This window comes from Bombina bombina, chromosome 6 (genome assembly GCF_027579735.1).
Source record: "Bombina bombina isolate aBomBom1 chromosome 6, aBomBom1.pri, whole genome shotgun sequence".
In the NCBI taxonomy this organism is placed as follows: Eukaryota; Metazoa; Chordata; class Amphibia; order Anura; family Bombinatoridae; genus Bombina; species Bombina bombina.
Genome location: NC_069504.1, coordinates 575,461,598 through 575,484,522, shown reverse-complemented (window position 1 = coordinate 575,484,522; position 22,925 = coordinate 575,461,598). Strand labels below are relative to the sequence as shown.

Sequence of the window (22,925 nt, the reverse complement as noted above, 5' to 3'; positions counted from 1 at the left end):
TGAGAGGAAACGGCGGGAATACATAAGCTAGTTTGAAGGTCCAAGGTGCTACTAGTGCATCTACTAGAGTCGCCTTGGGATCCCTGGATCTGGACCCGTAGCAAGGAACCTTGAAGTTCTGACGAGAGGCCATCAGATCCATGTCTGGAATGCCCCACAATTGAGTAATTTGGGCAAAGATTTCCGGATGGAGTTCCCACTCCCCCGGATGTAATGTCTGACGACTCAGAAAATCCGCTTCCCAATTTTCCACCCCTGGAATGTGGATTGCAGACAGGTGGCAGGAGTGAGTCTCCGCCCATTGAATGATTTTGGTTACTTCTTCCATCGCCAGGGAACTCCTTGTTCCCCCCTGATGGTTGATGTACGCAACAGTCGTCATGTTGTCTGATTGAAACCGTATGAACTTGGCTTTCGCTAGCTGAGGCCAAGCCTTGAGAGCATTGAATATCTCTCTCAGTTCCAGAATATTTATCGGTAGAAGAGATTCTTCCCGAGACCAAAGACCCTGAGCTTTCAGGAGTCCCCAGACCGCGCCCCAGCCCATCAGACTGGCGTCGGTCGTGACAATGACCCACTCTGGTCTGCGGAAGGTCATCCCTTGTGACAGGTTGTCCAGGGACAGCCACCAACGGAGTGAGTCTCTGGTCCTCTGATTTACTTGAATCGTCGGAGACAAGTCTGTATAGTCCCCATTCCACTGACTGAGCATGCACAGTTGTAATGGTCTTAGATGAATGCGCGCAAAAGGAACTATGTCCATTGCCGCTACCATCAAACCTATTACTTCCATGCACTGCGCTATGGAAGGAAGAGGAACGGAATGAAGTGTTTGACAAGAGTTTAGAAGTTTTGTTTTTCTGGCCTCTGTCAGAAAAATCCTCATTTCTAAAGAGTCTATTATTGTTCCCAAGAAGGGAACCCTTGTTGACGGAGATAGAGAACTCTTTTCTACGTTCACTTTCCATCCGTGAGATCTGAGAAAGGCCAGGACTATGTCCGTGTGAGCCTTTGCTTGAGGAAGGGACGACGCTTGAATCAGAATGTCGTCCAAGTAAGGTACTACTGCAATGCCCCTTGGTCTTAGTACCGCTAGAAGGGACCCTAGTACCTTTGTGAAAATCCTTGGAGCAGTGGCTAATCCGAAAGGAAGTGCCACGAACTGGTAATGCTTGTCCAGGAATGCGAACCTTAGGAACCGATGATGTTCCTTGTGGATAGGAATATGTAGATACGCATCCTTTAAATCCACCGTGGTCATGAATTGACCTTCCTTGATGGAAGGAAGAATTGTTCGAATAGTTTCCATTTTGAACGATGGAACCTTGAGAAACTTGTTTAGGATCTTGAGATCCAAGATTGGTCTGAACGTTCCCTCTTTTTTGGGAACTACGAACAGATTGGAGTAGAACCCCAACCCTTGTTCTCCTAATGGAACAGGATAAATCACTCCCATTTTTAACAGGTCTTCTACACAATGCAAGAATGCCTGTCTCTTTATGTGGTCTGAAGACAATTGAGACCTGTGGAACCTCCCCCTTGGGGGAGGCCCCATGAATTACAGAAGATAACCTTGGGAGACTATTTCTAGTGCCCAAGGATCCAGAACATCTCTTGCCCAAGCCTGAGCGAAGAGAGAGAGTCTGCCCCCCACCAGATCCGGTCCCGGATCGGGGGCCAACATTTCATGCTGTCTTGGTAGCAGTGGCAGGCTTCTTGGCCTGCTTTCCCTTGTTCCAGCCTTGCATTGGTCTCCAGGCTGGCTTGGCTTGAGAAGTATTACCCTCTTGCTTAGAGGACGTAGCACTTGGGGCTGGTCCGTTTCTACGAAAGGGACGAAAATTAGGTTTATTTTTGGCCTTGAAAGACCTATCCTGAGGAAGGGCGTGGCCCTTACCCCCAGTGATATCAGAGATAATCTCTTTCAAGTCAGGGCCAAACAGCGTTTTCCCCTTGAAAGGAATGTTAAGCAATTTGTTCTTGGAAGACGCATCCGCTGACCAAGATTTCAACCAAAGCGCTCTGCGCGCCACAATAGCAAACCCAGAATTTTTCGCCGCTAACCTAGCCAATTGCAAAGTGGCGTCTAGGGTGAAAGAATTAGCCAATTTGAGAGCACGGATTCTGTCCATAATCTCCTCATAAGGAGGAGAATCACTATCGATCGCCTTTTCTAGCTCATCGAACCAGAAACACGCGGCTGTAGTGACAGGGACAATGCATGAAATTGGTTGTAGAAGGTAACCTTGCTGAACAAACATCTTTTTAAGCAAACCTTCTAATTTTTTATCCATAGGATCTTTGAAAGCACAACTATCTTCTATGGGTATAGTGGTGCGTTTGTTTAAAGTAGAAACCGCCCCCTCGACCTTGGGGACTGTCTGCCATAAGTCCTTTCTGGGGTCGACCATGGGAAACAATTTTTTAAATATGGGGGGAGGGACGAAAGGTATACCGGGCCTTTCCCATTCTTTATTTACAATGTCCGCCACCCGCTTGGGTATAGGAAAAGCTTCTGGAGGCCCCGGGACCTCTAGGAACTTGTCCATTTTACATAGTTTCTCTGGGATGATCAAATTCTCACAATCATCCAGAGTGGATAACACCTCCTTAAGCAGAGCGCGGAGATGTTCCAACTTAAATTTAAATGAAATCACATCGGGTTCAGCTTGTTGAGAAATTTTCCCTGAATCTGAAATTTCTCCCTCAGACAAAACCTCCCTGGCCCCCTCAGACTGGTGTAGGGGCATATCAGAACCATTATCATCAGCGTCCTCATGCTCTTCAGTATCTAAAACAGAGCAGTCGCGCTTACGCTGATAAGTGGGCATTTTGGCTAAAATGTTTTTGATAGAATTATCCATTACAGCCGTTAATTGTTGCATAGTAAGGAGTATTGGCGCGCTAGATGTACTAGGGGCCTCCTGAGTGGGCAAGACTGGTGTAGACGAAGGAGGGAATGATGCAGTACCATGCTTACTCCCCTCACTTGAGGAATCATCTTGGGCATCATTTTCAGTGTCACATAAATCACATCTATTTAAATGAGAAGGAACCTTGGCTTCCCCACATTCAGAACACAGTCTATCTGGTAGTTCAGACATGTTAAACAGGCATAAACTTGATAACAAAGTACAAAAAACGTTTTAAAATAAAACCGTTACTGTCACTTTAAATTTTAAACTGAACACACTTTATTACTGCAATTGCGAGAAAATATGAAGGAATTGTTCAAAATTCACCAAAATTTCACCACAGTGTCTTAAAGCCTTAAAAGTATTGCACACCAAATTTGGAAGCTTTAACCCTTAAAATAACGGAACCGGAGCCGTTTTTATCTTTAACCCCTTTACAGTCCCTGGTATCTGCTTTGCTGAGACCCAACCAAGCCCAAAGGGGAATACGATACCAAATGACGCCTTCAGAAAGTCTTTTTTATGTATCAGAGCTCCTCACACATGCGACTGCATGTCATGCTTCTCAAAAACAAGTGCGCAATACCGGCGCGAAAATGAGGCTCTGCCTATGATTAGGGAAAGCCCCTAGAGAATAAGGTGTCTAAAACAGTGCCTGCCGATATTATTTTACAAAAATACCCATATTAAATGATTCCTCAAGGCTAAATATGTTATATATGAATCGATTTAGCCCAGAAAATGTCTACAGTCTTAACAAGCCCTTGTGAAGCCCTTATTTACTCTGTAATAAAAATGGCTTACCGGATCCCATAGGGAAAATGACAGCTTCCAGCATTACATCGTCTTGTTAGAATGTGTCATACCTCAAGCAGCAAAAGTCTGCTCACTGTTCCCCCAACTGAAGTTAATTCCTCTCAACAGTCCTGTGTGGAACAGCCATCGATTTTAGTAACGGTTGCTAAAATCATTTTCCTCTTACAAACAGAAATCTTCATCTCTTTTCTGTTTCAGAGTAAATAGTACATACCAGCACTATTTTAAAATAACAAACTCTTGATTGAATAATAAAAACTACAGTTAAACACTAAAAAACTCTAAGCCATCTCCGTGGAGATGTTGCCTGTACAACGGCAAAGAGAATGACTGGGGTAGGCGGAGCCTAGGAGGGATCATGTGACCAGCTTTGCTGGGCTCTTTGCCATTTCCTGTTGGGGAAGAGAATATCCCACAAGTAAGGATGACGCCGTGGACCGGACACACCTATGTTGGAGAAATAGGTACATTTAAAATAGTTTCTTTGATTGTAACAGGGATTGGGGGAATATGTGGAAAAGGCCTACACTGGGAGAAATTTCATGACAATATTTGCCATAGTACAATAATGAAACGTCTGGTGCCACAGGGAGGTAATTTTAGGGCAAGTCCACCAAATGTGGAGTGGGGTTCCCAAAGCATTGCAACCCCTCCTACATTTAGGTGAGTGGGAGATTTTAAATAGTCTGACTGGTGTTAGGTGCCACTGTAAGAGTACTTTAAGGTATAATTTGTATAGTGTTATACAATAAACAACCTTTTTAGTCAGTGTAATGGCTTTCTTCCAAGACAAAACCCCAGGATCTTAAAAAGCTGCAAAGTCTCCAGTACTCAAAATGGAGGGGTATAGGTGGGTCAAACTGAAGGAGTAGGTTCTGATAAGAAAAGATAGTGTCTCCCCCATACAATATCTGTTATAGTAAATATATCTTTCTCAGACCAAAGTTCAACGTGAGTGTTACCAACAAACCCTTAATCGTGTGTGAAGGGGTAGGGTGAGGAGGTTATGGATTTTATCCTATAATTTTAAATTGGAAGCAATGATAGAAGAGAGAGGTTTCAGTCTAGTGTGTTTAGGTATCCAAATTAGGTGTCAGGATGCCAGGAATCCGATTGAGACGAGAAGTGCAAAAATAATCACACTATTATTAATGGCAAAAAATAATTAAAAAGTCCACAAGTCAAATAACAAGCCAGGAATCAAAACCAGAGCTGGTAGTCAGACGAGCCGAGTCAGGAGCCAAAGCGAGTAGTCAGACGAGCCGGAATCAGGAACAAAGAGAACAGCAGAGTCAGGAACAAGCCAGGGATCAGGAACCAGGAGGGACGTCAGACAGCCAGGTAATACACAGGAGCTCTCACAAACAGGATTGAGACAACGCAAGGGCAAAGCATACTGAACAGAGGCCCTTTAAATAATAAGTGATGGCATCACAATTCTGAGACTGCATCCTGTCTCACACGGATGATGTACACCAGTCTGGCAATAAAAGAAAGGCAGGAAATGAGCAGCATCACACAGTATGCACCAGAGTCAGCAAGAGAGGTGAGTAAAATTGCTGCCAGCAGCACATGGCAAACAAAGCAGGGAAAAAACCCTGACAGTACCCTCCCCTCAACGACCCCTCCCCCTCAGGACAAAAGGCTTATTGGGGAAACGGGCAAGGAAGGCACGGAGGAGGGCGTGAGCATGAACATCAGAGGAGGGAACCCATGAACGCTCCTCCGGACCTTAGCCCCTCCAGTGAACCAAATACTGTACGTGGTCCCTGGACATACGAGAGTCAATAATGCTGCTGACCTCATGCTCCTCATGGTTGTCAACAAAGATAGGACGGGGGCGAGACAACACAGTGGTAAACTGATTACAAACCAATGGTTTCAAGAGGGAGACATGAAAAACATTGGAGATGCGCATTGCAGGAGGAAAGTCAAGAGCGTAGGCCACAGGATTGACCCGTCTGAGTATCCGAAAAGGACCAACATAACGGGGGGTCAGTTTATTGGAAGGCACACGAAGGTTCAAGTTGCGGGAGGACAGCCAAACTCTCTCACCAACCTGGTAGGAAGGCGCGGGCAGACGCCTACGATCAGCCTGGAACTTTTGGCTCTTCATAGAACGATGAAGGCAACGCTGAATCTGCACCCACGTGGGTGGGTGCAGATTCCGGAAATGCTCCTCCAAAGCCAGAATACCCTGAGACATGAATGAATCGGGTAACGAGGATGGTTGAAACCCATAATTCAGACCAATTATTGTGGTGATCTGAGACATAGCAACGGAGGAACTGTTCCAGAGCTTGATTAGACCGTTCCGCAGCCCCATTGAATGGAGGGTGATATGCAGAGGAGAAGGAAAGCTGGATCCCCATTTAAGCACAAAAAGAACGCCAAAATATGGAGACAAACTGGCTACCCCGGTCCAACACTATCTCCTTGGGTAACCCATGTACAAAGAAGACCTCCCGGGCAAAAATTGAAGCATGCTCCTGAGCGGTAGGCAACTTCTTCAAGGGAATGCAATGTGACATTTTAGAAAAACTGTCAACCACCATAAGGATAACAGTATTGCCATCGGAAACAGGGAGCTCGACACTGAAGTCCATGGAAAGATGTGTCCAAGGACGCTCACCATTAGCAATAGGTTGAAGAAGACCCACAGGAAGACGTTGAGGAGTCTTATTCTGTGCACAAACTGAGCAGGAGGCAACATACGCAGCAACATCAGAATGAAGACCTGGCCACCAGAATTGTCAAGTGACAGACCAAATCATTTGATTCTTGCCTGTGTGACCGGCAGCTTTAGGATAGTGGTAAGCGTGCAAAAGTTTGGTTTGAAGATTCTCAGGAACAAAACACTTACCACTAGGTTTCTCAGGAGGTGCATTGGTTTGTGCAGCCAGGATCTCCTCCCCCAAGGGAGAAGTCAAATTAGTACGTATGGTAGCCGAAATATAGTCAGGAGGTATAACTGGAGTGGGTACAGACTCCTCCTTGGACAGAGACAAAATTTGTTGAGAGAGGGCATCAGCCCTAACATTCTTACTACCAGGCAAGTAGGAGACCACATAATTAAACTGAGACAAAAATAGCGCCCATCTGGCCTGTCGGGGCGACAAACGTTTTGCTTCAGATAGATAAGTTAAATTCTTGTGGTCAGTAAGAATGAGCACTGGCACGCTAGTACCCTCGAGAAGATGCCTCCATTCCTTGAGTGCCAAAATTATGGCCAGTAATTCCCTGTTGCCAATTTCATAATTGCACTCCGTTGGAGACAATTTCTTAGAGAAGAAACCACATGGATGCAAGGAACCGTCAGGTGTAGGACGTTGAAACAAGAGGGCACCTACTTCAGTCTCAGATGCATCGACCTCAAGAACGAAAGGCAAGACAGGGTTAGGATGAGCCAGAAATGGAGCGGCAGCAAAGGCAGTCTTAAGACTATCAAAGGCCTTAATAGCAGTAGGTGACCAATGGAGTGGATCATTCTCTTTACGGGTCATGTCTGTGATAGGTTTGACCAAGGAAGAAAAGTTTTTAATAAACTTTCTATAGTAATTGGCGAACCCCAAAAAACGTTGAATAGACCGAAGACCAACTTGGCGAGGCCACTAAAGAACTGCAGATAACTTGTCAGGATCCATGGAGAACCCTGCAACGGAGATAACATAACCTAGGAAGGTTACTTGAGTCTGATGGAACTCGCATTTCTCGAGTTTACAAAACAGGCCATTCTCACGTAGTCTGAAGAACCTGTGTAACATCAGAACGATGAGCCTCAAGTGTGAGTGAGTGTATGAGGATGTTGTCTAAGTACACCACAACACACTGCTGTTGCAACATACCTCGTAGGACATCATTAATAAATTCCTGGAAAACAGCAGGAGCATTACATAGGCCAAAGGGCATTACAAGATACTCATCATGCCCGCTCCTGGTGTTAAATGCTGTTTTCCATTCATGGCCCTCCTTGATCCTAACGAGATTTGTACGCTCCTCTCAAATCAAGTTTAGTAAAGACCGTAGCTCCCTTGAGGCGGTCAAAGAGTTCCATAATGAGCGGAATAGGGTAAGCATTCTTAATGGTAAGACGATTAAGACCCCTATAATCGATGCATGGTCTTAATTCGCCACCCTTTTTCTTCACAAAGAAGAAGCCAGCCCCTGCAGGAGAGCAGGATTTGCGGATGATCCCCCACGACAGAGCATCGGCAACATACTCCTTCATAGCACAATTCTCCACAACAGACAGAGGGTAAACCCGGCCCAGAGGAGGAATGACTCCGGGTTGCAGGTCTATGGCACAATTGTAAGACCAGTGAGGAGGCAACGTACTGGCACGCACCTTGTCAAAAACGTCTAGGAACTCTCGGAACTCCTCTGGCAAATGAGATACCGAAGAAGTACACAAGACTTTAACTGGTCTCCGAAAACAAGTGGAAATACATTGCGGAGACCACAACAAAATTTCGAACCTGTGCCAGTTGAGACTGGGATTGTGCTTTTGGAGTGAGGGATAACCCAGAACAACCGGAAAATGCAGAGAGTTTATCACCTGGAACTGGAGGGTTTCAAAATGGAGAGCCCCAACAGCCATAGATAATGGAGCAGTTTCGTGAGTTATGAGTGCGGGCTGAAGGGGCCTGCCATCAATGGCCTCAATAGCAAGCGGAACGGACCGAGGCAAAACAGGAATGGAGTGCTTTGATACAAAAGCACGGTCAATGAAATAGCCCACAGCACCGGAGTCAACAAGAGCCTGGGTGACTATGGAGGAGTCCACACAGGAAAGGAAAACCGTGACCAAAGGTTTCTCCTTTAGCGGTTCCGGGGACAAGGATAAAGCACCCAAGGTCTGCCCCCGACAGGACCTTAGGTGTGAGCGTTTCCCGGCCGTGTAGAACAAGACTTCAAAAGGTGGCCCTGTAACCCACAATAGAGGCAGAGCCCCTCCCTCCTCCTAAAGGCCCTCTCCGCTGTGGAGAGACACATGAATCCCAACTGCATCGGCTCAGCAGTACCTGGTGACTCGGAACCAGGAGGCATGGGAGGAGAGGGAGGCATGGGTGGGAACGAACACGTAGGAGACAACTGAAAAGGAGGCTTCCGCAAGCGCTCCTTGAAAGAGGGCCTCTCTCTGAGTCTGATGTCAATTAGGATCAAAAAAGACACCAATGCCTCGAGATCCTCTGGTAAATCTCTGGCAGCAACTTTGTCTTTAATTGCATCAGAGAGCCCATGAAAGAAGTCGGCGATAAGGGCTTCATTGTTCCAACCTACCTCTGCGGCGTACAGAACTCAATGGCATACTGAGCAACAGATCTTGTACCTTGCTGAATGGACATGAGTTGTTTAGCAGCAGAGGAGGAGCGAGCCGGAACATCAAATACCCTTTGAAAGGAGGCCACAAATTCAGGGTAATTTGAAATCACAGGTTTATTAGTCTCCCACAAGGGATTAGCCCAGGCAAGAGCTGTGTCAGAGAGTAACGAGATGAGAAATCCCACCTTAGCTCTGTCAGAGGGAAACGCCTGAGGTAACATCTCAAAGAAAATGCCCTCTGCACTGATTAGAATCGCCTCCATATCGCTGAGGTGGAGGTGCAGAACCGGACATGCTCCTGGTAGGACTAGGTGCAGCAGCGGAAACGGGAGCAGCCATATCTTGCGGGACACTTTGGTCCAAATGTGCAGTGCGAGTTAGCAGGGCTAGTGCAAATTGATCCAAGCGGTGATCCTGTTCATCCATCTTGGAAATTATGGCAGGTAAATGTGGATTATTAGCACCATGAGGATTCATGGCCCTTGCGTAATGTCAGGATGCCAGGAATCAGACTTAGACGAGAAGTGCAAAAATAATCACACCTTTATTAATAGCAAAAAATAATAATAAAAAAGTCCACAAGTCAAATAAGCCAGGAATCAAAACCAGAGCTGGTAGTCAGACAAGCCGAGTCAGGAGCCAAAGCAAGTAGTCAGACGAGCCGGAATCAGGAACAAGGAGAACAGCAGAGTCAGGAACAAACCAGGGATCAGGAACCAGGAGGGACGTCAGACAGCCAGGTAATACACAGGAGCTCTCACAAACAGGTCTGAGACAACGCAAGGGCAACGCATACTGAACAGAGGCCCTTTAAATAATAAGTGATGACATCACAATTCTGAGACTGCATCCTGTCTCACACGGATGATGTACACCAGTCTGGCCATAAAAGGAAGTGCAGGAAATGAGCAGCATCACACAGTATTAGTCAGCAAGAGAGGTGAGTAAAATGGCTGCCAGCAGCACATGGCAAACAAAGCAGGGAAAAAACCCTGACATTAGGTCCCTTAAACTTATAACACAGCATCCCATTTTTTTTTTAAATGAGCTTTATTAAAGGAACACTCAAGTCAAATTTAAACTTTCATGATCCAGATAGAGCATGCAATCTTAAACAATTTTCCATTAACAAAATGTGCATAATCTTTTTATATTTACACTTTGAGTCATCAGCTCCTACTGGGCATGTGCAAGAATTCACATAATATATGTATATGCATTTGTGATTGGCTGATGGCTGTCACATGATACAGGAGGAGTGGAAATAGACATAACTTTGAAATTTGTCAGAAAGAAAAATATACTAATGATTTTGAAGTTCAGACTAAGGGGCCGATTTACTAAATGTCGGACGGACATGATCCGCTGTAGCTGATCATGTCGCCTGACATCACTAAATGCCTGCATCATACGCTGTCTGCATTTAACATTGCACAAGCATTTCTAGTGAAATGCTTGTGCAATGCCGCCCCTGCAGATTAATGGCTAATCGGCTGCTAGCAGGGGGTGTCAATCATCCCGATCGTATCTGATCGGGATGATTGCTGTCCGCTACCTCAGAGGTGGAGGATGAGTTAAGGAGACCGCAGCTTCTTAACTCCTGAACAGCACTGACTGCTTAGTAAATCGGCCCCTAAGTGTTATTGCATTGTCTTTTATCATGCATTTGTTGATTATGCAAATCTACTGTATTTACTGGTCCTTTAAGATAAAGAATAATGCACAACAATAAAATGTGAACATTTCTAAGCAGAATAAAATACAAATACATATGAATCTGGTTCATAAGGTTAGTGTCCATAAGGATATATACTCTTCGGACTAACGATGATGGGAGAAGATAATAGTCTCTGAATATACACCAAATTTTTTTTTTTTTTTAGAACATCGGTGTTGCACATTGGCAAAACACACAGAAATTAACCCCGCCATATTAGATGACACTGTCACCAAACCGATACAAACACTTCCTGCTTCATCAATTAAAGTTAAAAAAGAAATAATAAGCGCACTATCCACATTCATCCGAACAGGTTGTTGTGATTTCGCACTTTCAAGTTTATGTAGACAGATACCCGAGTGACTTTGTGTATGGTGGTAAATTTGTGGCTTTTCATACATTTATATGTTTTTAAAATAATTGTCATTTTTCAAAGCAGTGGTCTGCAATTGGAGTTATACTGGGAACCTGGCAGTATAAAACCAGGTGTGGGTCTACTCCAGAGCCTGGGTGGCCCTAAAAAGTGTGAGTAACCCCTTGGTGGAATCACCGTGTGAATCATCACCTTTTAAAACTTACTTCACTATATATTTTTGTTTTATTCGAGGCAAGAAATCACTTGAATCACTGAATTGGAAAATACCACGTAGATCTCAAATCTACATATATCCTTAAACATCAATTTTTATTGTATTTCACTTTTTATTGTATTATATGAAACACATGATAAACTTTCAAAATGCTCTGAGCTAATAGGCATTTTTCGACGGTTTAGAAATCAGTTTGAGCCTACCTAGGTTTAGCTTTTCAAAAATACCACCAAGGGAACAAAGCAAATTTAATGATAAAAGTCAATTGGAAAGTTATTTCAGATTGCATGCCCTATCTGAATCATGAAAGTTTAATTTTGACTAGACTGTCCCTTTAAACATTAATAACTGTCAATGTGCATGTAACCTGCGTTAGGCCCAGCAGTAGGTCACAAGCATTTGCTATGAGTGCTGGAGACCTGCAGCTGAAGTACACTGTGACATCCATAGACTGAAAATGCTTGTTCAGGCTGCCTAACACTGTATCACCCTCAGGTTGTAGCTACTTTGAAATGTATTGCTGCCAAAGTAATAATTGCTCAACACAGCAATGTTTGTTATGGTTTAAAAACTGATTCCCAAAACGATTGTTTGACTATTCACCCCACAGTAAGGAAACCCTGTGGGGTGACTAGTCAAGCAATAGTGTTGGGAATCAGTTTTTCTGTGATTTTGCATTGTCTCTTTATTGTGCCTTTGTTGGTTATGCAATTCTACTCTATTTAATGGCCATTGAATGCTCCGTATCACAAATAATTTCAACTCGTCCTCTAAACATAAAGTGCTACAAATTTGCTTTATTATGGATATCAAACAATACATAATTTACAGTAAATTAGTGCAAAAACAAATGGTTTCTTATGTGTTACTAAAGTTATTCAATCTGTTCTTTAAATGTTAATACGTTAAGGGGATTACAGTTGTCCTGAATGTTCTGTCTATAAAGGTCAACCATCAATAAGGGTTTAACCCTTTACTAGGGTGAGTTAGGTGATTTATACTTTCCAAACTCTTCCCATAGCAAGAGATGTGTTTTCTTGTTAACATATAAATAACAGTTAAAAAAATAACAATCAAATCACAACACTTTGTCTCAGATTTGAATCAAAAGCTTGTGAAATGAAAAATATATACAGTTTGAAAGAGATTGACTAATTTGATTATTTAGTACAGTGAGGGCCAACACATGGGGCCACAGATCAATATTTTAGAAGCCTTAAGGGCAGCATATTAATGATATGGATATTAAATACACAAATAATATAGTTACTAATAATGTGTAGCACCACAGGACCAGAATAAATTAATGTTGCAGGGTGCCTTCTATCTGCTCTTCTCCCCTTCAGAGGGCTTATTTGAGTTTGCCCACTAACCAGAAGCCCCCAAAGCAAATATATTTAGTTCTGATTTTTCCTGGGACCACAAAAACTATGGCAAACATTCTCAGCTCTACTTTTTCCTGAGGGCCACAAAAACTAGTGCAGAGGGCCGCTTGTGGCCCTTGGGCCGCCAGTTGGCCATTTCTGATTTACAAACCGTCTGGCTTATACTCCTGAATCACATGTACAGGTCTCACCTGGAAGAGGGCTATTGACCAAAAAGCAGCAAAGTGTGAGACTCAAAAGACTTCTAGCAGGTGAGTTGTGTGTGATTTGGAGTTGAGCCCAAGGCTGTTTCTCTCTTTCATTTTGCTTTGATCCTTCTAATTGGTGGCCAAGCTTCAGTATTCCTCCCCACTGGAGTAGGTAGAAACTGTATACGAATCTGCAATAGTGAACAAACAGAAGCGCCATATGTAAAGTTACTCATAAAATACTTTAATCAAACAGCCAAAAACACACTCACCATTTGAACCTATTTTAGAAGCAGAGGCAAACGTATATGGCACAATATAGTACAGCACAGGTATTGGGTCCGTCCCCTCCTTGCTTGATGCGTTTATCCTCCTGGGTTCCCTGCTAATCCGTTCAGATATGCTCCAGGCGACCCAGAGTCCCAATGCAGGAAGCCAATCAACAAAAATTATCAATACTCTTAAACTTGTTATAAAAAAATGCTTGTTACACAGAAGCACATTTATAATAAAGTTTGTTTTAGAGTATTGAACTTTTTATATATGATCATGACCAAGCAAGGAGAGGACGGACCCAATGCCAGTACCTGTGTTGTACTATTTAGAGTAATAGAACAATAACAGACTATGGGCTCCATTTATGAAGCAGCGAATGCTGCTTTGGAGGCCAGTCATTTCAGGCTCATAAGACTGCTGCTCCTTAACCTGTCCATCATTGAAATAATCCTGATCCGATCGGGATGAGTGCCAGCCCCTGCACAAGCATTTCCCCAGAAATGTTGAGTGGACATGATTCACTATAGCGAATCATGTCCGCTCGATATATGATAAATCAACCCCTATCTGTCCAGATACTGGATAGAACCACATCAAAATAGTCAAAACTAAACTTTAATAGGTGACATAGAGCATGCAGTTTTATCATAATTTTGTATTTGTCTATTACCGACTGTACTTGATTCTCTTGACATTCGTTGTTGAAAAGTTTACATAGGAAGGCTCAGGAACACAATGCACTTCTGGGAGCTAGCTGAAGCTTGCTGGCTACACAAACATTACTCTCTTCATTAGCTCACCAGAAGTGAGTTGCTGCTCCTTTGCAAAGGTTAAAAACAAAGAGCATTTTATTATTGCACTAATTCATGCATACAACTAAAACATAAGAGAATTTTCTTTTGTATTTATGGCCCTTTAATTGCAATAAGTCCTAAAACAAACAAGCTTTAGTCAAAAACAGAGACAGAGAACTCTAGTGAAAAAAATGCCAGATTACAAGTGGAGCTCTAATTATAGCGCTAACATTAGTGCAAGACTTTGATATTACAAGTCCATGGTAAATCTTGTCAACCAGAGAAGGGTTAGCTCGGCCAACTTCCCTTGAGCGCAGCCTATACTTTCATTGGATATCGCGACTGCTCTAACTTGCACTGGTATTATAAGTTGAAAGTTATAGTTTTCGCTCGAGCGAAAGCCAAAACTGTTCTAGAATATTTAGGACAACTTTAGACAAGAAGTAAACTGTAGGGTTAAAAAATTTTTTGCACAAAACACATCTAAAAACACATTAAAATAAAGTATTACACATAAAACATTATTATTATATTATTATTAAAATTATATTATTAATAATATGATATTTGTATCAAAAAATGTATATAAGAGAGGTAAAAGGGATATGGTATATGACAGGGTGTTTGACTGGGAAGGGCTACTGTGTGTGTATGTGTGTGTGTGTGTGTATATATATATATATATATATATATATATATATATATATATATATATATATATATATATATATATATATATATATATACATATATACATACATATACAGGGAGTGCAGAATTATTAGGCAAATGAGTATTTTGACCACATCATCCTCTTTATGCATGTTGTCTTACTCCAAGCTGTATAGGCTCGAAAGCCTACTACCAATTAAGCATATTAGGTGATGTGCATCTCTGTAATGAGAAGGGGTGTGGTCTAATGACATCAACACCCTATATCAGGTGTGCATAATTATTAGGCAACTTCCTTTCCTTTGGCAAAATGGGTCAAAAGAAGGACTTGACAGGCTCAGAAAAGTAAAAAATAGTGAGATATCTTGCAGAGGGATGCAGCACTCTTAAAATTGCAAAGCTTCTGAAGCATGATCATCGAACAATCAAGCGTTTCATTCAAAATTGTCAACAGGGTCGCAAGAAGTGTGTGGAAAAACCAAGGCGCAAAATAACTGCCCATGAACTGAGAAAAGTCAAGCGTGCAGCTGCCAAGATGCCACTTGCCACCAGTTTGGCCATATTTCAGAGCTGCAACATCACTGGAGTGTCCAAAAGCACAAGGTGTGCAATACTCAGAGACATGGCCAAGGTAAGAAAGGCTGAAAGACGACCACCACTGAGCAAGACACACAAGCTGAAACGTCAAGACTGGGCCAAGAAATATCTCAAGACTGATTTTTCTAAGGTTTTATGGACTGATGAAATGAGAGTGAGTCTTGATGGGCCAGATGGATGGGCCCGTGGCTGGATTGGTAAAGGGCAGAGAGCTCCAGTCCGACTCAGACGCCAGCAAGGTGGAGGTGGAGTACTGGTTTGGGCTGGTATCATCAAAGATGAGCTTGTGGGGCCTTTTCGGGTTGAGGATGGAGTCAAGCTCAACTCCCAGTCCTACTGCCAGTTTCTGGAAGACACCTTCTTCAAGCAGTGGTACAGGAAGAAGTCTGCATCCTTCAAGAAAAACATGATTTCCATGCAGGACAATGCTCCATCACACGCGTCCAAGTACTCCACAGCGTGGCTGGCAAGAAAGGGTATAAAAGAAGAAAATCTAATGACATGGCCTCCTTGTTCACCTGATCTGAACCCCATTGAGAACCTGTGGTCCATCATCAAATGTGAGATTTACAAGGAGGGAAAACAGTACACCTCTCTGAACAGTGTCTGGGAGGCTGTGGATGCTGCTGCACGCAATGTTGATGGTGAACAGATCAAAACACTGACAGAATCCATGGATGGCAGGCTTTTGAGTGTCCTTGCAAAGAAAGGTGGCTATATTGGTCACTGATTTGTTTTTGTTTTGTTTTTGAATGTCAGAAATGTATATTTGTGAATGTTGAGATGTTATATTGGTTTCACTGGTAAAAATAAATAATTGAAATGGGTATATATTTGTTTTTTGTTAAGTTGCCTAATAATTATGCACAGTAATAGTCACCTGCACACACAGATATCCCCCTAAAATAGCTATAACTAAAAACAAACTAAAAACTACTTCCAAAACTATTCAGCTTTGATATTAATGAGTTTTTGAGTTCATTGAGAACATAGTTGTTGTTCAATAATAAAATTAATCCTCAAAAATACAACTTGCCTAATAATTCTGCACTCCCTGTGTGTGTGTGTGTGTGTGTATATATAAATATATATATATGTGTATGTGTGTGTATATGTATCTATACATGTCTGTGTATTCATGAGTATAAAGAAACAGAGAAGGCGCCACATAGCATAATTCCGTATGGTATACCAAATTAAAAGTTGTAGCTCAAATGCACTCACGTGTAAGAAAGCACCAAGATGTGGTGCTGACTGGGCAAATCAGAACCTCAAAGTTGTCCGGTAAACTCTCCTCTCAGGCTAAAGATCCCAGCAGCCAAGATAGTAGTCACCAGCAAAGTTAAGGTGTATGGATGTCAGGAAAGGCAGTATACCACCTCCAGCAATTGGAGAGTTGCTCCAAACAGGGATATCCAAATAAAAAGCGAAGTAGCAAGTTTGTATCAATAAAAGTGTTTATTTAAACACATTAAAAACACAGCAACGCGTTTCTCAGTATCATGTACTGTTTCCTCAGGCTGAATCATTCATGAGTATGTATGTGTTTATATGTGCATATATTTATGTATATTTACACATCTAAAAACATACAGTGTTCTCCATAGAAAATGATGCCAGCTGGGTGGCATTCAAATGTAGCCGGGTGGGGGCAGTGTAATATTTTCTAATATCATAACATTTTCTGCTATCCAAAGCACAAAAAAATTGCATTGTTATTTAACATTGATTTATTTAATGATAATTTGTGCAATAAACTATGAAAAACTTTAATGTTAACAAATTTTAGCTTAATATTGTCTACGATTTTAGCCATGTGGTAAGTAAAATCCGACGGATGGTGCACCCACTAAAAAGGCTCTGGGGAGAACATTGAAATATGTGCACAGGTAGATTTGTAGTAGTAGATTTATTTATTTTTTCTGACAAATGTGAGTCAATTACATTTTCCTTTCTCATGTGACAGCCATCAGCCAATGACAAAATGCATATATCCTGTGAATCTTACACATGCTCAGTAGGAGCTGGTGAATCAGAAAGTGTGCATATAAAAAGAATCTGCACATTTTAGATAATGGAAATGAATTGGAAAGTTTATTAAAAATGTGTACTCTGTCTAAATCATGTAAGTTTCTCCGTTTTAAGTGCATTGAGGTGTACAGTCTGTTTGTCTTTAAAAAATAAACAGACGGACAATTATGTTGTGATTGTCTAGGGTAGGGATAGATTAATGTTTTCCATATGATAGAATTACTGTTCTCTCTTGGGGCCTGATTCTCAAAAACTCACTGGCATGAAGAGAAATGTTCAGCCTATTTTACTGAGCATTATACATAAAGTAAGTGTCTGTCCTTAACATAAAACTCCCCCTAATAAGATACAGTTCCTAAGGTATAAAAAAGCTTATAAAACGATCCCTGATGGGCCCCTTAATGCTGTTGAGGCATCTTATAGAATCCCGCCATACCAGAGAGCTGTAGAGAATCAAGCCCTTGATAATTGATTTGTTTACACATACAAAATGTTTTCATAAAACAAATGTCACTTTTTTTATATGAATTAAACATTTCTGTCAAAATTAAACTTTCATTATTCAGACAGAGCATGCAATTATAAACAATTTTCCAATTCTCTTCCATTATTAAAATATGCACGCAGTATATACGTATATGTATTTTGTGATTGGCTGATGAGGAAAATGGAATTAACTTTGAAATTTGTCAAAAAAAAAAATTCAGAAGTGTTTTTGTATTGTCTTTTTAATATGCATCTATTGATTATGATATTATATGTTTGAAAGTAGGAATTTACATTCAAATGTTAATCTCAATGATTCATAGTGTTTTTAAAATATATTTTTTAAATTGAATAAACCGAAAAATAATTTAATTAGAAAACGAACCATTAGAAAGTTTAAGCCAATATTTGCAAATTGTTCAGAAATCTCGCAAATATGTAAACCAATATGCCAATTAATTCTCCTGTCCCTACTCCAGCACTCTGTATCAGTATACCAGTACCACATCACATAAGTACCATATCAGTGCACACAATGTGTTAGACTGTTTATTGTTTAATATCTGTACTCCAGGAAAGATACGTCAGACTTGGTCCCTCAGGAATAAAAATGGTGACCACTGCTCTATATTCCAAAACATTTAAGTATTTTTCAGGTTTTTTTTTATCTTTACGTTGAAAAAAGAATGACATTTGTATCAAATATAATAAAAAGCAAAGTATGACTCCTTGATTAGATTCACTCCATTATACAAAAAATTATGAATTGTATTTAATAAAGGCACCACTACAATGTAAACGTGTCATACATTGGTTTTAATATGTTTGATTCTATAAATATAATTTAATATTTTTTTTCATAAATAAACTATTAGACAAAATAAAGGTAAAATGAGATTCTTCTCTTTTACACAATATTTATTCTCAGCCATTACTGTCTTAAAGGAACAGAAAACTCCAAAATTTTCTTTCAAGATTCGGATAGAACATACAATTTTAATCAACTTTCCACTTGACTTCTATTATCAAATTTGCTTCATTCTCTTGTTATCCTTTGCTAAAGGAACATTGGCAGCTAGTCAAACAGATCTAGTTATCCAATCACGAGAGACAAATGTGTGCAGGTACCAATCAGCAACTAGCTCCCACTAGTGTTAGGATATTTGCATATTCTTTTTCAACAAGGGATACTAAGAGAACAAAGCACATTTGAAAATAGAAGTAAATTTAAAAGTGTCTTAAAATGACCTGCTCTATCTAAATCATGGACGTTTAATTTTGACTTTCCTATCTCTTTAAAGTGATGGTAAACTCTCCCCTTTATAAAAACAGCTCAGTAATGTTAGTGATATTTTAGATAAAGTTGAATTGATCAGTTGTAGTGAAGTTGCGCTATAACTTACTTTTTAATACAGATATGAAATTCAAATTCCCTGGGCTCCGCCGCCTACTTCAAAAGTCAAATTTTCTGTGAGCTAACAGTCTGAACTGTTCTCTACTCAGTGCTCTAGCTACAATAAAAGGGGAGCGCGCTGATTGGAGAACAGTTCAAACCTTTAGCTCAAAGAAAAATTGACTTTTGAAGTGGGTGCCTAAGCGTGGGGAATTAGAATTTCATATCTATATTAAAAAGTAAAAATAAGTAAAGGTGCCACTTATCATTAAGAACAAACCTTTATTAGGAAAAGCAATGTTTTGGGGACTGAAACGTTGCTCTTTCTAATAAAGGTTTGCTCTTATTGATGAGTTCCACCTTCACTTCTTTTTGCTGAGGACTTTCGATTGGGCCCATTGAGGGGGTCTGGAAGGTAATGTGCATATATTATGATTCTGCATGCTACTGCTTACGTGGTGATGTGCTGAGTCTAACTTTACCTGGACTATATTAAAAAGTAACTTATAGCGCATCTTCATTACAACTAATGAATTAAACTCCATCTAAAATATCGCAAGCATTCCAGATCTGTTTTGTTTTTGTTTGTTTTTTTATAAAGGGGACAGTTTACCATCACTTTAAATGTGCAGATAATACAAAACGTGACATTTTTTCATAACCAGTTTAAACTTTAAAAACAAAATAAATAACCTGCTTTTTTCTTTACTGGTTTAAGTTCTGTAAGTGCATTTTTTTATTGACTCTTTGTGGATGCTTTTTTGCATTTAATTTGCAGATAACAGAAAAGTATGAAAACTGGTGCCAAATCACATATTCCCCCTACGTATTTTACATTTTTCACTAAGATTCAAACTAGAATGATCACTTCTATACAGTTAAACACTTGTGTTTATAAGCTCAAGATTTTTAAACATATGTTGTATCCACGGCACTGACTAAATAATTTAATTTAACATAAATGATATTTGCTGCACAGTATCTATACCTATTCACATAATGATAATGTATACATCCCTAAATATTAATGCTATAAAATTATTTTAAAGTTATCTTGACATTTCTATTGACAATAAATGTGCAAGACAAATTCAAATGTATAAAATGATACATAGATCCCTTAATTGTATATGACACATTTTAAAAAGACAGGTTCATAAAAACTGGATCATTACATTGTGTCTAGTAAAGGTCATTTGTTGAAATAAATATACAGTTTTTATAAATGTTTACTTAAAACAGCTGTTCAAAAATAAAAAAAAATGCCTTTTACCCTGGGGCCTGTAATAAAAATCCATAAATCCCTACTGACATGCAGCAGGCGATAAACATAAAAAGGATTTCCAAGGACATCACTGCAGGTCACAGTGGCATTTCCTTTCTAATTCTTTCTAATAATACACCCTGGTACCCTCCATTGTAGAAGGTCTTTAGATGAGCCACAGGTGCACAATGCCCACATAATGGAAAGGTATTTTTTCTAGCTGTCATTCAATGATGTTATTCAAAGGACATTGTCAGATGATACCTGCGTCAGAGATTGGAGGAAGGGCAGACACTGACTGAGACTATTCTGTTCCTGAGAGACACTGTAGTGCTGCTCATGCTCTCCTCTGCTTGAAGTCCTTTATAATGACAGGTAAACAATCAGAGCAAGGAAAGCTGCCAGTGTTAACTCCTTACATCCAGTACATATTTGTTTTTTTTAACTAAAGATATTTTTTGGTCAAGGATGACATCAACAACATGGACAGTGACAGATGTTGAGATATATATATCCTACACAATATCTGTATATAAAAATGTAAAATAATAAATGATGCATTTCATAAACTGGTTAACGAGGCCTAATATTGTATTCCTTCCTTTTATCTTAAAACTGTAAAAGCCCACGACATTGTGACATCCCGTTTAGAATGACAGTCCTGTAGTGATGAGTGCTTGAAAGGTAATGGCAGAAACATATAGATTTACAATGCTTACATTAGATAAACTGTGTCATCTTCCATCATATGCCATTCAGTTCACTATTGATGACCTAAGTACCACATAAATATTATACAAAAGTGTGTCATGTACTGGGTACCTTCCCTTAAAGTAAATCTGTGACAGACAATTTAAATAATTGTAGAATATCTAGAGACAAAAAGGTGACAAAACTACAATCTGGGTATCCATATATAATTAGAATGAGGTCCAGTTTGCTATTGGAAAATATTTTAGACAGAAGCTAAACCTATTTCTGATGCAACAATTTGGCTCCTCTATACATTGTTGCTGATTCCACCCATATTTAACCCCTTAGCTAATATGCAACGCATTGCACAGCTGCTCATACACATGCAATAGATGGGTAAGAGTGCCAGAGAGGCTTTGCTTGTAGCATGAGCAGACATAAGAGTACAGGAGGGATTGTGTACCTGTATCTATCGCCGCGACTATAATCATCCTCGCTACAGCTTCCTCCTTCTAGACCACCTCTGTAATCGAACGATTCTGGGTCATCATCCTCCGCAGCTTCAATAGCCACCCTGATCTGGACCTGGGTGCCCATATCCCAGATGCCAGGCTCTACTCCTGGCGCCGTCACGTGCTCTGGCGCTGGATGGGTACCGGACTCCATTTGGCCCTCAAGAGATAGCTGGACGTATACTTAGTGCCAGGCAAGAGCCTGCCAGACCCTCCTACGGCTCTGCCTCGCAGGGCACAGAGGAGCGGAAGCTGGCACTGCTTCACAATGCAGCCCTAGGCTGCCCTTACTGTTATAACCTCTTCCCGTAGCTCTGGTCACCACCTCCTTCTTCAGCCAGAGGAAGAGACCTCCTCCTACTTCCCTCACTCACAACCATCGCCAGCGCTCTGCGACTTCTTCAAAAGGAGCACGGAGGCGTCACCCAATAACATGCATCACCGGCATACCGGGCAATGAATGGCTGGGGCAAGATCTGGTGTATCTGCGCCATCTAGTGGCTATAATGTATACCTGCACCCAAGGAATACATTAAATCAGATATGCAATGCCTCTAGGACAATAATTATTATAATACACAAGGTAATGACACGTGCAGTAAAGTATTAGCCCAGTGGCCTATTTAGGTTTTGTTCTGCCCTAGGCACTCACAATTCTGCTATCCCACCCCACACACACACTCACACACACACTCACACACAGGTTTTAGGTCTTTTTTTTTTAGCCATAATATTTTTGAGGGAGTGTTTTTTTTTTTTTAATTTGACATGACAATTCCAAAGTAAATAAGATGAGAGAAGGGAAGAGAAACGAGGAGGGAAGGAAGAGGATGGACAGATTGGAAGAAAAGGAGGTAAAGAAGGGAGGGAGAGGAGGAAGGGATAGCATTATAATGGGGGTGGTGGTGAGAAGAGCACTCATTAGGTAGGTAAACTCCACTGGCAGGGGACCCTATTATTATTACAATTGGTTAAAGCTGTGTGCCCCACAGACCACTTTATTGAGGACTGCTAATGTCAAACTCTTCTAGTTTAGGTTGCAGATATCCACCTTGTAGTTTTTCTTTTCTAGTAGTGGACATTGTGGACCTGCTGAAATGATGTTAAAGGCAAATAAAAGAGGCAATAGCTCTAAGTTAATTGGCTTATGAAATGCACTATTATTGTGGACATGAAAAATAAATTCCCCTTGTGGTGTACCTCTATATCAGAAATTTTCCATTAAGCCCTGTAATTCTATTAAAGGGACATTAAACACTTTCGCCTAGATT

The 22,925-nt window shown here is 40.9% G+C and overlaps 1 protein-coding gene across 1 annotated transcript in view; it reads right to left on the bottom strand.

Annotated features, from left to right (window-relative positions):
• Positions 1-22,043, bottom strand: part of LARP6 (La ribonucleoprotein 6, translational regulator) — a 97,028-nt gene extending 74,985 nt beyond the window's left edge. The window contains exon 1 of the mRNA XM_053717546.1: positions 21,606-22,043. Within this exon, the coding sequence (XP_053573521.1) occupies positions 21,606-21,808 (203 nt within the window). The 5' untranslated portion in view covers positions 21,809-22,043. The remainder of the gene's footprint in view (positions 1-21,605) is intronic.
• Positions 22,044-22,925: the final 882 nt, after the last annotated feature.